General features: G+C 29.6%; 3 protein-coding genes across 5 annotated transcripts in view; all 3 read left to right on the top strand.

The window, feature by feature from the left end:
- On the top strand, positions 352 to 8,843 carry LOC107614515 (ethylene-responsive transcription factor WRI1). 2 transcript variants are annotated; one of them, XM_021109948.1, is made up of 9 exons: positions 352 to 717; positions 814 to 1,400; positions 1,480 to 1,562; positions 2,519 to 2,527; positions 2,712 to 2,797; positions 3,239 to 3,366; positions 3,906 to 3,982; positions 7,750 to 7,995; positions 8,318 to 8,843. In XM_021109948.1, exons 2-9 carry the CDS (start codon positions 1,189 to 1,191, stop codon positions 8,578 to 8,580), a joined length of 1,104 nt encoding a protein of 367 aa, XP_020965607.1. In that variant the 5' UTR covers positions 352 to 717; positions 814 to 1,188; the 3' UTR covers positions 8,581 to 8,843. The 2 variants fall into 2 exon arrangements, with proteins under 2 accessions (XP_020965607.1, XP_016172188.1); XM_016316702.2 differs by having other exon boundaries at positions 361 to 717; positions 7,750 to 7,983; positions 8,321 to 8,843.
- Positions 9,770 to 11,987, top strand: LOC107613997. 2 transcript variants are annotated; one of them, XM_021109946.1, is made up of 2 exons: positions 9,770 to 9,970; positions 10,732 to 11,987. In XM_021109946.1, exon 2 carries the CDS (start codon positions 10,880 to 10,882, stop codon positions 11,789 to 11,791), a length of 912 nt encoding a protein of 303 aa, XP_020965605.1. In that variant the 5' UTR covers positions 9,770 to 9,970; positions 10,732 to 10,879; the 3' UTR covers positions 11,792 to 11,987. The 2 variants fall into 2 exon arrangements, with proteins under 2 accessions (XP_020965605.1, XP_016171693.1); XM_016316207.2 differs by having other exon boundaries at positions 10,439 to 11,987.
- The window catches only part of LOC107611821, a 3,781-nt gene continuing 3,119 nt past the window's right edge, over positions 12,356 to 13,017 (top strand). The window contains exon 1 of the mRNA XM_021109947.1: positions 12,356 to 12,679. The gene's annotated coding sequence lies outside the window, so the exon portion shown is untranslated. The remainder of the gene's footprint in view (positions 12,680 to 13,017) is intronic.

Raw genomic sequence — 13,017 nt, 5'->3', positions numbered from 1 at the left:
AAAATAAATTTATATGTTATAATTATTTATAATTTATTATACAAATACAATATCTTTTAACAAAGAAAATCAGTCCTTTCATACAAATTTTTTAAATAATTTATTCACATATCATGGTGGCAACGAACTTGGACAGATTCCCAAACAAGGAAAGCCAGCATAGAACCCAAATCCTCATTGGTAGCATGTCTGCAGAGTGCCAAGTGTTAGAAACTATACACCAAGAGTAAGCGTAAAATTTCATCACCTATAGTCAATTAACTAACTCATCTTCAAATTTTTAACCCAAGTTCAAAATAAAACCATTCACTATTCTAATTTCCTTTTCTACTTCCTTTCCCTAGTTGTTTTCTACCTTGACTTCACTTCTTCTCAAGTTCCCACCACTCCAACAACAATTTTGACATTTTAATTCCAGAAAAAAAATAAATTTATTTATTTATTTATGTTCTCCCATTTGCCTAGTTATCAACTTGTCCAACTTTTTTATTATTCCTTCTTCATTTCTTAGTCTATCTCTCTGTTTTGGTAACCAACCTTAGGTTACCAGAAAAAAGCTGTTAAAAGCTGCTTCTATATTAAAAATATAATAAACAATTACAATATTTACATTAGTATTATTTCTGTTTTTTATCCTAATGGGCCACTTTCATAGTTTCTACTGCTACAATTGAAGAATTGCTCTCTCAGATCTGTTAGATTTTGAATTTCATACTAGTAAGATCAGTTTACTGTTCATCTTCGTTTTTATTTACATTGTTTCATCTTCTTCAATTTATTATGGGTTCTTATTTCATTTTTTGTTGTCGATAGTGAAACTAGCAAGGTCTTATCAACAATGATGATTGTGCAAAGGGCAGCTGCAAAGACAGAACCTCACACTGTTAGAGCCATCTAACCATTTATACATTTTTATCATCAATTACTTTTACTTATTATATGTGGTTTAAAGAGAGGTCCACATGCACCAGCAGTGCATTACTCTCGGTAGTTTTTAAGGTGCATGACAGAAAGCCCTCATATATATAGAATCTACTAAACAGTCATAAAAGAGAGAGAGGGAGTTGACACACATTCAAAGGCATTTTGTCTGTTCCGGTAAAGAAGAATAGAAAACAGAAAATACACATTACATAGTGCAATATTTTCTTCTTATTGGACGAAGAGGGTGGTGGTGGTGGTGGTGAGATGAAGAGGTCTCCTAATTCCTCTTCTTCATCTTCATCATCTTCTATCGGTGCTGATTTTGAATTAAAGATTAATAATAATGATAAGTATCCAAGAAGCAAAAATAGCAGTAATAATGTGAAGTTATCACAGAATAAAGTATTGAAGAAAACAAATAGCTATGACAATAGCAGTGTCAACAAAAGAAGCTCCATTTACAGAGGAGTCACCAGGTTTGATTTCATGTTTATTTTCATTTGCATGTCTCTGTTGACTGTTGTAATAATCAATAATATGTTTAATGATCCATAGGCATAGGTGGACAGGGAGGTTTGAAGCTCATCTGTGGGACAAGAATTCTTGGAATAATATCCAGAGTAAGAAGGGACGACAAGGTAACTAAATTTTTTTCATTATACTGTTTTCACTCTTATTTGTCCATCTTCATTTACTGTTTCATAGGTTTGTTATTTATTTATATTTTTTAATTAAACTAAACTCACTTATAGCTCTTACAAACATAAAATATTCTGATGAAAATTGTTTTTTAATATATCTATAGAATTATATTTTTTGAAATGATAAATATTTTAATAGATGTGTGTAAAAAAAGTTTATTTAATTATTCAACACACTTAAGTTTTATAAATTACATTTGTTATATATTTTTTTGTATAATTTCTTCTAAACTGTACTCAATTTTGTCATATGATTTATGTTATTCTGTTTGTTTTTCTTTTTTTTTTTATAATTTTCTATCCATTTCATATGGTCACAAATATAGACAATAATAATATTTTTGTGATCTTTACTAGTCAATTTAGAATCTTTACTATATTTGAATAACATTGAGAGTACCTGAAGAAAGTTTTGAAACAAAAATAATTGCTTGTCAGATTATTAATAATTGGATTTTACTAAAGTATTTTTTTTATATATTGACATTCTTAAAAATTAGGATAATTCAATCATTTAAATTAATTATTTATCTAAATTGAGAATATTCTTTAAAAACAATTACAANNNNCAAACATATATTAAAGTTAGAAATAAAATATAGATAGTAAATATTTTTAAATTATTATTCAAATAGAGAATCCTACCTAAAGATGAATAGAATGACCATAAACATTAAAGAGTTGCACTAGTCACTCTCTTAAATTATAGTGTATTCAAAACATGAATGAACAAATAAAAAGCAGTGGAAAATCAAGGAGATCTGTAATGTTTAGTTTTGTTATTTATGTTAAGTGTTTTGACTTTATCTTGTGTTTTCACTTGCCATGTTTTAATCTGTTTATGACAACCTCTGCCATGACAACGATCCCATACACTTCTGTCGCTGCTTTAGTTTATTTAGGTAAGTCTCCCTAATAAATCTTGGATCTCACACAAGCTTTCGGTTTTTATGAATTTTTAATTCTTAATGATATACTTTTAATTATATTGAGTTTCTTTATAAATTTGGAAAAATATATGTTATGTTTTTTTTTTTTAAACAAAAAATATTAACTTACTTATTGTGACTTTACATGTGAATTTAGGGGCATATAATACAGAAGAAGCTGCTGCTCGCTCCTATGATCTTGCTGCTCTAAAGTATTGGGGACCTAATACAATCTTAAATTTTTATATATATATATAAGAGGTCGCGAGTTTGTGTCTCTCTGTCTTTAATAAAAAAAATTACTTGTGAATAATTATGTTGCTTAGGAAATACTTATCAAAGAATAACAATTTGAATGATATCTTCATTAAAAATGATAGTAAAATTTTTTTCAAAATCTAACGAGTTATAACTCAAATGACATAGTCTTTCTATCCTGACCTAGAGGTCTCGGATTTTATTTTCAATATTTTATCTAAACGAGATTAGACTTTTGGTATTTGGTATATATTTTTATTTTTAATATTTTTGTTTTTAAAATGTTGTAAATTTTTTTTTTTACAAAATCCTAAAGATAAAAATACAATCCAAGCATGCAATTTTTGTTACATTGAAAGCCAGTTTTTCTTATATTTTGGGAAGATTATATATAACTTATAATTAATTAACTTTGGATGAACAATGCAGATGGAAACATATGCCAAGGAAATTGAGGAAATGAAGGATGTTTCACAAACTGAATACTTGGCTTCTCTGCGAAGAAGGAGCAGTGGATTTTCAAGAGGTGTTTCCAAGTATCGTGGAGTGGCTAGGTTAGTTTATTTATACATCACCCTTTTTATATAAATGATCTTTTTTTATTATACTATTCATTCAAATTCGTTCAAAAAATTGTGCAAGCATGAAGCTAAGATCATTTACATTCCTAATACACAATGCACGCGATACAATATTCTAAACGTATTTTAATTTAAAGCATTTTAATTCCTATCGGTACACTTTATTTATTTAAAAAAAAATTACACTCTTTTTTTTGAAAGATATTAAAATGACATTTTTCTTTCTTATAACTTTTAAAAAACCTTTTCTTTAATCTATTTTAAATTTTTTTGTAACTCTACCCATTTTTTTAAATTATTTTTTATAAAAATATCTTTTTGCAAATTTTTTTTTGTGATTAAATTTTATTTATCAAAATACCTTTTAACAAATTATTTTTTTATTAGTTAAATTAAAAAAAAAATGTATATTTTACAAATAAATTGGATGAGATATTATGTTAAAATCTCTCAAAAAAGAGAAATAAAATTTTCTCTTATTTTCATTGAAATATTTCTGGATTTTTGAGTAGGCATCACCACAATGGAAGGTGGGAAGCACGAATTGGAAGAGTAAATGGCAACAAGTACCTTTATCTGGGGACCTATAGTAAGTAAATTTCTTTTTCACTATTCCCTAAACATGCATGTTCCTACACTTAATTTTGTGTCATAGGAAAGTGCTAAGTAAAAAAAAAAAAAAAAAGAATTACATTCTAACTTACAAAATTTTAGAGTATTGTTATGTGGCTAATAATTTTTTTACCAAAATATATGTATTTGTTTGAAAAATAAATGAAAAAGATGATAAAGAAAAAATAGACTACATATTAATTAAATTAAGTTTGTTTGCTACATGTTAGTTAAAAAATAGAGGATTTCCAATCATTTGTGTAAAATTTAAGCAACTAAGGATAACAGTTTAGCAATGAAAACTAAAAATAAACCATACACAAAATTTTAGGTTTAAATTTTTTATCATGGTTGTTAAAAAAATTGAATTTGAAAGAATGCAAAGCAACCTTTGTATTTGTCAAATATGCCGAATGATTCTGCAAGTGCAGTTGGCAGACTACTAAGTACCAAACTGCTCGTTTGTCTGTGAATCTGTCCCCACACCAACAATGCTCAAATACTTTATATAGTACTTTATAATGTTTAGACTTTAATTAAGTTAAGATTACCTCATTAATTTTAAAGGTATTTGAAGTAGTATTATTTATTTATTTACGCTATTTGACTATTTCAACAATTCCATTTAATTTTATCATTAAATTGTACCATGGTCCACCTGTGCTACCAGAATACATTTGTACTTGCTTTGATCGGATTAATAATTAAATTAGTTTTAAAAAATAAAATATTCTTTAAATTTTATTTTAAAAAGTTTTTTAATTAAATTAATTATTTAAAAATTATAAATCAATCATATTTATTTTTTAGTAATTTCACTTATAAATTTTGTCTAATTGATAGATAAAAAAATTTTTTTATATGAGATACCCAAACATAAAATTACTTTTACTTTTCCATAAGATTTTTTAAAAAAAGATAACTCGACAAAAGATCTTTTTTTAGAAGTTCACCCAAACAAGTTCTAATACTTAACATGTCGAATTGGACGTTAATTAGATATATTTATCAAAATCTATTAATTTAATTTTTTTTTTCAATTACATAATCTATATTCCCAATATAATTTAATGATTAAATTGATAGATTTTCATAAGCATAACCTCTTGTTTTATTCGTTAATGACAAGAGTTTTTTATTTTATTTTAAGTAACCTTATGCAAAAAATTAAAATGATAATTTTGTAAATAATAATTATAATTTTTACTAGGTTAAAACCATACAATAGTTATACACTTGTATATACACCTAAAAATATTCAAAAAAAATGTAGTATATCAATACCAAATCCAATTCAAAGCAAAATAAAATAATAAATAATAAGAATTTGCATGTTGTTGTGTTAGAGGCACATTTAAGTAAATTAATGTTATAAAAGGTTTTCTTTTTCATTTGTTTAAAAAATGTTCAGTGTGGCAAATCTGAGAGTTTTTAAAGTTAGTTGATAATACCTAAAATAAAGAGAGGGAAATTTAAATGGTATAAAAAGATTTTTATTTACCTAAAACAAAATAGAAATTAGCATGCAACAGGTGGAAACGGTACAGGGACACGTGCATTCCCACTTTCACCATGTTGAATGTTGATGGATTCAACGTGTTCAAAAGTTGATAAGCACTTTATCATGAATGATAATTTCCCATATAGAAACTCAGGTGCAATCGACTTCACACAAAGTTGATAATTTATTAAATAATTTAATTAATTTGACTATATTTTTATCTAACGATTCTTAACTATCAATTTCATATGAAGTCGGCTGCACCTGAATTTTTACCTAATTTCCTACTGCTATATTACAATTACAAATCAAACATTTTAATCTTTTGCAACCTTACACAATCTTTCCCATGAAAATATTGTGGTATCTCTGGAGGGAAAAAAGTTGTCTGATTTATTGCCAATAATATATAATTTTAAAAAATTTTTGCTAAAGCTAAGGTTAATATAAGCATTAAGAAAATTATTTAGTAATTTATTTTTCAACTAACATTCGGTCAAATTAAAATTTTGTTCTCCCTCCTTTTTCTTTCATATCTCTTTTTAGCTGAAAGAATGTTTTTGTATATTTTTTGTCCTTAAAATTTGTTAAAATTTTCAAAAATATTTCTAAGGTTGTTTTAATTTCGTCCAAAAAATATTCGATTTGTATCAAATATACTCATATGGCTAATTTTTAAAAAATTTATAACTAATTCAGTAATAATTTTATAATAACAACCATCAACACAAGTAAATCAGAGAGATTTTAATCCTCTAAATTTTAAATTTCAATTTAAAGGATAAAGTGTGATCTTTCACCATTTATTTTATAGGTGAGAATAAGATAAAATATAAGAGAGAAACTATTTAAAGGTGAAAGATCACACTTTATCCTCTCAATCAAAAATTTAAAATTTAGAGGATTCAAATTCAAATCAGAGATAATTATAATACATCATTGTTGAATTAATCCTAAATTTTTTAAAAATTTAACTATTAGAAATATATTAGATTTTCAAGTGTACTGGTATATTGGTGTTTCAGTGATTCTTAACCGTTGATCTTAATTATAAAAAGTATATATAATATATATAATTAAGATCATCGGTTAAAAATCACTGAAATACCGGTGTACCGGTGTACTTGAAAACCTATACTATGATGTAGAGTTCATGCAATCTCTTACAACGAACCTTTATCCTTCAGTAGCTAACATATCAGTCAAAAAAGTAGTTTATGAAATTGTTAATGGTTAAATAGGGGTGTGCACGGGCGGGTGAAACCGGGTTTGATGTGATCCAAACTCGACCCGAAATATATACGGGCCTATTTGTTAGACCCGAACTTAATTCTAGATCCGATGAAATTTATACAGTTTCGGACCACGATTATACCGAGTAAAAACCGGGTGAAAATCGGGCCGTTAACATTATATTACCTTAATACCTTTTTGTAAGTTAGCATGTAAAAATATCCAAATTTCCAAGACTCCAACCATTATTTGACATGGTAAAATTCACTTAGAAAAATATAATAAGAACTAACTCTTCTCAAAAATTAAAGTCTAACCATAATCAATACTAATATTACCTAATAACACCAAATATTTAAATCAATACAAATAACACAAGATTATGCATTAGTCTAAAGTCTTATGCATTTTAAACATAAAACATTAATTTATAGTCTTATATATAATGACTAATAACACAAAATATTAAAGTTTACAATACTTAAATTTCATATAATAATAGCCATCATCCATCACTAATAACACAGAATATTAATTGTGTATGATAACCGGACAACCGGGCCGATTTCGGGCGACCCGAGCTATGGCTCAAACCCAACCCGAAACAATGACCGGGTCTACTTTTGAGACCCATACCCAATCCTAGACCCAATAAAATCATATCAAATTAGCCCCTAAAGTGTTCGGGATCGAGCCGGATCGGACCATGCACACCCTATGGTTAAAGATGAATTATTAAAATACAATATTTGATTTAGTTTAATAATTTAATGTTAGACACAAATATTTAACTTTGCATAAACTAAAATAATTAATGAACATCTTCGGAAGGCACGTGACTTCTACGCCTCCTAGTCTTAGTACTACAAGTAATAACGAACTTTATGTGATTCTCTATAATAAACAATTAAAAAAATATGTTTTTTTAACTTTATTCTGTCATCGATAAATTAGCTACTAACCCTCCCTTTAAGCTACTATATTTTTTAATTTGATTTTTGATATTGAAGACACTCAAGAAGAGGCGGCAGCAGCATATGATAGAGCAGCTATAGAGTACAGAGGAATAAATGCAGTAACAAATTTTGATATAAGCAATTATATTGACAAAATAAAGAAGAATGAGCCGTCTATGAAAGAAGCACAAACACATATAACTCCAATCTCTACTGAATCTAAAGAAGCAGAAGTAGTAGTGGAGCAGGAGGCTCCTTCCACAGTAGTGGCAGATCCAGCAAATTCAGGTAACCAGAAAATTTTTATATTTTTTTAATTAAGTTTTTATACTGTTTTTAATTTTGTAATTAAATCATTTCTAATAAAAAAAATGTTAGAATTGATTGAATATTTCTTTAAAAAATATATGTGGTCAAAGTTCTAATTAAGTCAAATGTATTTTCATGAACTTTGATTTATGTGCAATTTGTCTCAAAAAAATTTTAACAGTGCAATTTGACGCAAATTTGTTAAATGGTTTGATTTTTATTTGCACTATTTGAAAACTTCAACAATTAATTTCACATTTTGTATGATAAAATTTTAATTGAAAAAAAAATTTTTAAAAGATCTATATCTATGCAGAAAATATGCAGAAGAAAAAAGAGCAGCCAAACACAAATATCGACGGCATACTTTCTCGGGATCTGAGATGGAGCTTCATGGATGCCGAATTATCCGAGTTCAACATGAATGATATTTTTCAAGGTGAAGGTAGTGGGTTGGAAGATGACATCAACCTTATGTGTATGGCTGATCCTGATGAGAGTAGTTTCAATCTGAACACTATCTTTGATGGTCCTGAAAAATGTGGTGGAGATATGCATGTCTATGCCAATTATTAAGAAGCAAAAGTTCCCCTTCTTCTAATATGTGATCTCTTCAAGAAGCAAAAGTTCTTGTTCTGTTCTTCTAGTATGGTTCTGTTTGAAAAATTGTTGGAGTTTGTTTTTCAGCCGTTGGTATCTGTTGTTATAGGTGAGGAAAAAACAAAAAAATAAAAAAAGAAATAAAAAAAATGTTAAAGCAGTGTTGTTATTAAGGTGAGGATGGAGGTGAGTGGATATCTATCTTTAGATCAATAATGTATGAAAAACTTGAATAAAAATAATTAATGATAGATATTTTATTCAAGATCTTTTTGTTTTAAAACAAAAAAGTATTTGATTTAATAGAGTCCTTCTAAAATGTTAAAACAAAAGGAGCATAACTTAAAATGAAATTTGAATTTAGACATTTATTTTGATTTGTTTAACAACAATTTAAGATTCTAAATTCTGACATTAGAAGAGTTTTGGCTCTAAATAGACTGATAGAGCATACCCATTAAATTAGACAATTGTCATAAATTTGAATTTGTGATTCTTTTATAATGAGAGTAAAATTTATAACGTGTATTTGTTATTTTCATTGACAAATAGTATTCAATATAAGTTAACTAAAAAAAAATAGATTTAGTCATATCAAACTTCACCTACAGAATTGGAATTTACTTTTTAAAAAGATATTTTAAATTACTTTTTGTCATAAATTTACTTTTTGTTTTGGCTCTAATCTTCCTCACCCACACTCTTTTCAATTTCATATTTTAAAAATTAAAATTAACATCCTTTAAAATATGTTATTAAGTTTTTTTTTTTTTTTTTTTCAATCCTAAAAAAAAAAAAAAACATCAAGAGGTTTCATGCTTAGTAAAACAAAAAGAACTTGAATTTTCATTAAATCTATGAGTCCATGACACATTAATCTATTTTAGGACTTGTCTTCCTTACCCTTCTCATTTCTTCCCTAATCTATTTACACCAAGGTTTGGAAAATCGGCCGATTTATCGAATTGGGAACCGACAATGAAAACAGTTCAGCTAATAAGCATAACGGCCCGTTTCAAAAGCCACCTTTGGATGGTCAAACCGGTTAAGAACCGTCCGGTCGAACCGAACTGAGATTCGGCCGGTTTTCACATTATGAAGAAAAACGACGTCGTTTCACTCATGAAGGGAAAAAAAGATAAACACTAATTCCCCTAAGCTCAGTATTCACTACTCAGCATCTCACTCCTCCCTCAGTCCTCCCTCACTCCCTCATTCTCATTCTTCTTGGTTCTTATTCTCCTCCTCCCTCGTGTGTGTGTTTCACTCACAGCGCCGCCGCCTCTGCTTGCCACTTCTTTGTGCTGTCCGCCGCTGCCGCCTGCAACTTCCAAGCTCCTTCTGTTGCTCTCTGCTCGTCTGTAAGGTATGACAAATTGATAATTAACAATACTTGTTACTTGTTAGGTTGAATTGTTGAACCCTAGAACTACATGGTGTAAACATATGAGATTTATGATAATTCCTTCTTTTCCTTTTTCTTGCATAAATCAAAGATATAGCTGAGGTGTTAGTCACGCCAATTAAATATTTTATTTCATTCTGGGTTCCATTTCTTTTTTTCCTTTCGGCTTTGACATTTTCTTTTGGTTCCCTTCATTGTTACTATAGCACTGTAGATGTGAATAGTAGACTTGAGAGTTAACTCTCTAGAGTCTTGGTTGACAACCATGCACTACTAGTTTGGCTTATTCCTTTTTTTTTTCATTTTCTTTCTTCTTCTCTAGTTTGCTGAAAGTAATGAGTTGCCATTTCATGTTTTCTCAGTTACACAGTTTAGAGATTGATTATGTTGAGTAGTTAACAATGTCTTGGTTGCTGAATGAACTTGCAGTAGGAGAACAGTGAACAATGTACAACCATGTTGGTCTATCATATATTAGTGGGTTACTGTTACTATCATTGTGACCCTTGAGTAGGTCAATTTATTCGAAGGCTTTGTGAATTTGTATTCTCTGGAAGGCTAGTGCTATTTGATTTCACAGTTATGGAAGTAGCAAAGGCTCTTTCACACTCCAAAGCTGTCTCTTTTGGTTTCTTGATCGTGAGCAATAGCGTCTCTCTGAGACCTTTCAACAAGCATTTTCATGCTGATATACTTAATAATGACGGTCGATTTCACCGCAGACCTATACACATTGGTTCCCAATTGAATTGCTACTATGGAAAGCAATTCTCCTTGTTGAAACCAACAAGAAAAAGGGCTGATCTACTACCAACTCCTAGATGCTCAGTTGCTGGTAACTCCAGCACTGAACCTCATAAACCAATTGAAATGCACTTGAGAGGTTTCTCGGTCGAGTCAGTAAAAGCGGCTCTTTTGCAGCTGACTCCCATTGATATTGTGAAGTGGTCTGGGATATTATCCATCGTAGCTGCAGCCACAAAATGGACTGTGAATACACTCTTCAGTCCTTTCTTCTGGATGTATTTTAGTTGGTCATGGTTGTTTTGGCCGTGGTTTGTAGCTGTATTGATTGCATTTTATGGGTTACACTGCTTTGGGAAACATTTGCATGGCGAGGCAAACATGTTCGAGCAATTGGCGATTGTTACATCAGCTTTTACATGGCTCACTCTGGTTCCGCCAGGTTTCTTCAATGGCTACCTTGAAGGCTGGCCTTCCGTTTTCTTTTTTGTGTATCATTATTTCTTTTTCTTCAATGTTAGTGTTCGAAAGCGGTTATATGGAGACTATTTTACCCGGCCCCATGACCCTAAATGGGATGTGAACTTGCCGATGACGTCTCGCCTTGTGTTTAGTGCGGGAATCATGGTTGCCCATTGGCTTGCAGCATTTGAAGGGCCAGAGCTTCACCGGATACCAGGTGGGTGGAACAATCTTGGAATCTGGGCCTTAATTCTCACAACTCTACTAATGCAGTACAATGCAACATTGTATCTTGCTAAGTATTCAGAAAATGTGGTGGTGCCAACTGCTGTTGTTCAATTTGGACCGTATCGCTGGGTCCGTCATCCAATATACTCATCAACTATGCTTCTATTTGTAACAAACTTCCTTGCGCTTCGTGCACCCTTGAGTTTGCTGTTTGTTGTAGCAGTTTGTTTGTTGTATTATAGGCAGAAGGCAAAACTGGAGGAGGCTTTAATGGTTGAGACTTTTGGTGAGAGTTATACACAGTATGCTAGCAAAGTTAAGTACAAGTTTATTCCTTTTATCTATTAGTTGGTCTCTGAAATATATTTGTTAGAACTTTGAAATTTGATTGGAATGTCAGGTTTAGGCAAAAGAGTGTCTCTAGAAATCTGGAAAATTTATGCCTTAGTTTACGTTTTGATGCTCAAGTTCATTCCATTGTTGTTTTGATGGCATAGACAATTTACTATCTAATTTTCAAAATCATGCAAACAAAATCTTTTTCCATTAGGTGCAAGTGGGCTACATGAATTAAACAACGTTCTTATGTGCTTTTATAAATCATTTCCAAAGCATGCAAACATTGTTTAATTCTTTAAGGGATCTTGACCTGTGTGCCTGCATTTGTGCAAAGTATACCTTGTTATGAATTACAAATGGCAAATTCTAGTATCCCTAACTTTATTATGCCTAAGGTGACTATTTCATTGACCAGTCAGTAGCAAGATGACAACTGGTGAAGGCCATTAAATGCTTATCAGTTTTGCTGTGTTCAAATCAACGTGTTAATAAAGGTAATTATTGTAAGTGGTGAGTAAACTTTAAATTAGGTAATATTGTAACTTAACATATTTGAGATTTATGTTTAACAAAAATTCAATTATTTTATTGGCCCAAAAAGTAGAGAACCACCATTGTGCAGTGGGACACTAGGGTAAGAGGCCTGATCATGATGGGTGATAAAGGATTTCTTCCCGCAGAATAAGTGTTTTGACGTTGTCTTGGTTCTGGAATTAGCTAGATGTTTGTTCTCTCTAAATTGAACTTAGTATGTGTTTTTCGTAAAAACACGTGAGTAGTTATTTTTACCCAAGACAGCAAGGATTTTGATTGGCCTGCAGAAATGTGTGTTCTGGAGAATTTCGGCGACAAAACCATCTCCGATGGGATTGAGTGGTTGGAAAGATACAACACCAGGTGGAGTTAAGTTGTGATATTATAGCTTCTGGATAGTAGTCATATTTTCAGAAAAGATCTTTTTTATAATGATTTTTTTAAAAGATCTTTTACAAAAGTAAAAGTAATTTTATGTTTGAATATCTCGTATAAAAAGATATTTTTATTTATCAATTATATTTGGATAAAATAAGATAAAAATATTTTTCTGTTTATTTATTATGTGAAAACATCTTTTTTTTTTTAAAAAAAATCTTTTAAAAAATGTAAATTGTAGTTTCTCAAAAAAAAATATTTTTTTAATATTTTTATTTTTATTATTAAAAAATTGTCAAACACATTAAAAAATAATTTAAAAT

The sequence above is a fragment of the Arachis ipaensis genome, chromosome B08 (assembly GCF_000816755.2).
Source record: "Arachis ipaensis cultivar K30076 chromosome B08, Araip1.1, whole genome shotgun sequence".
Lineage (NCBI taxonomy): Eukaryota > Viridiplantae > Streptophyta > Magnoliopsida > Fabales > Fabaceae > Arachis > Arachis ipaensis.
This window is presented reverse-complemented; position numbering and strand designations above follow the sequence as displayed.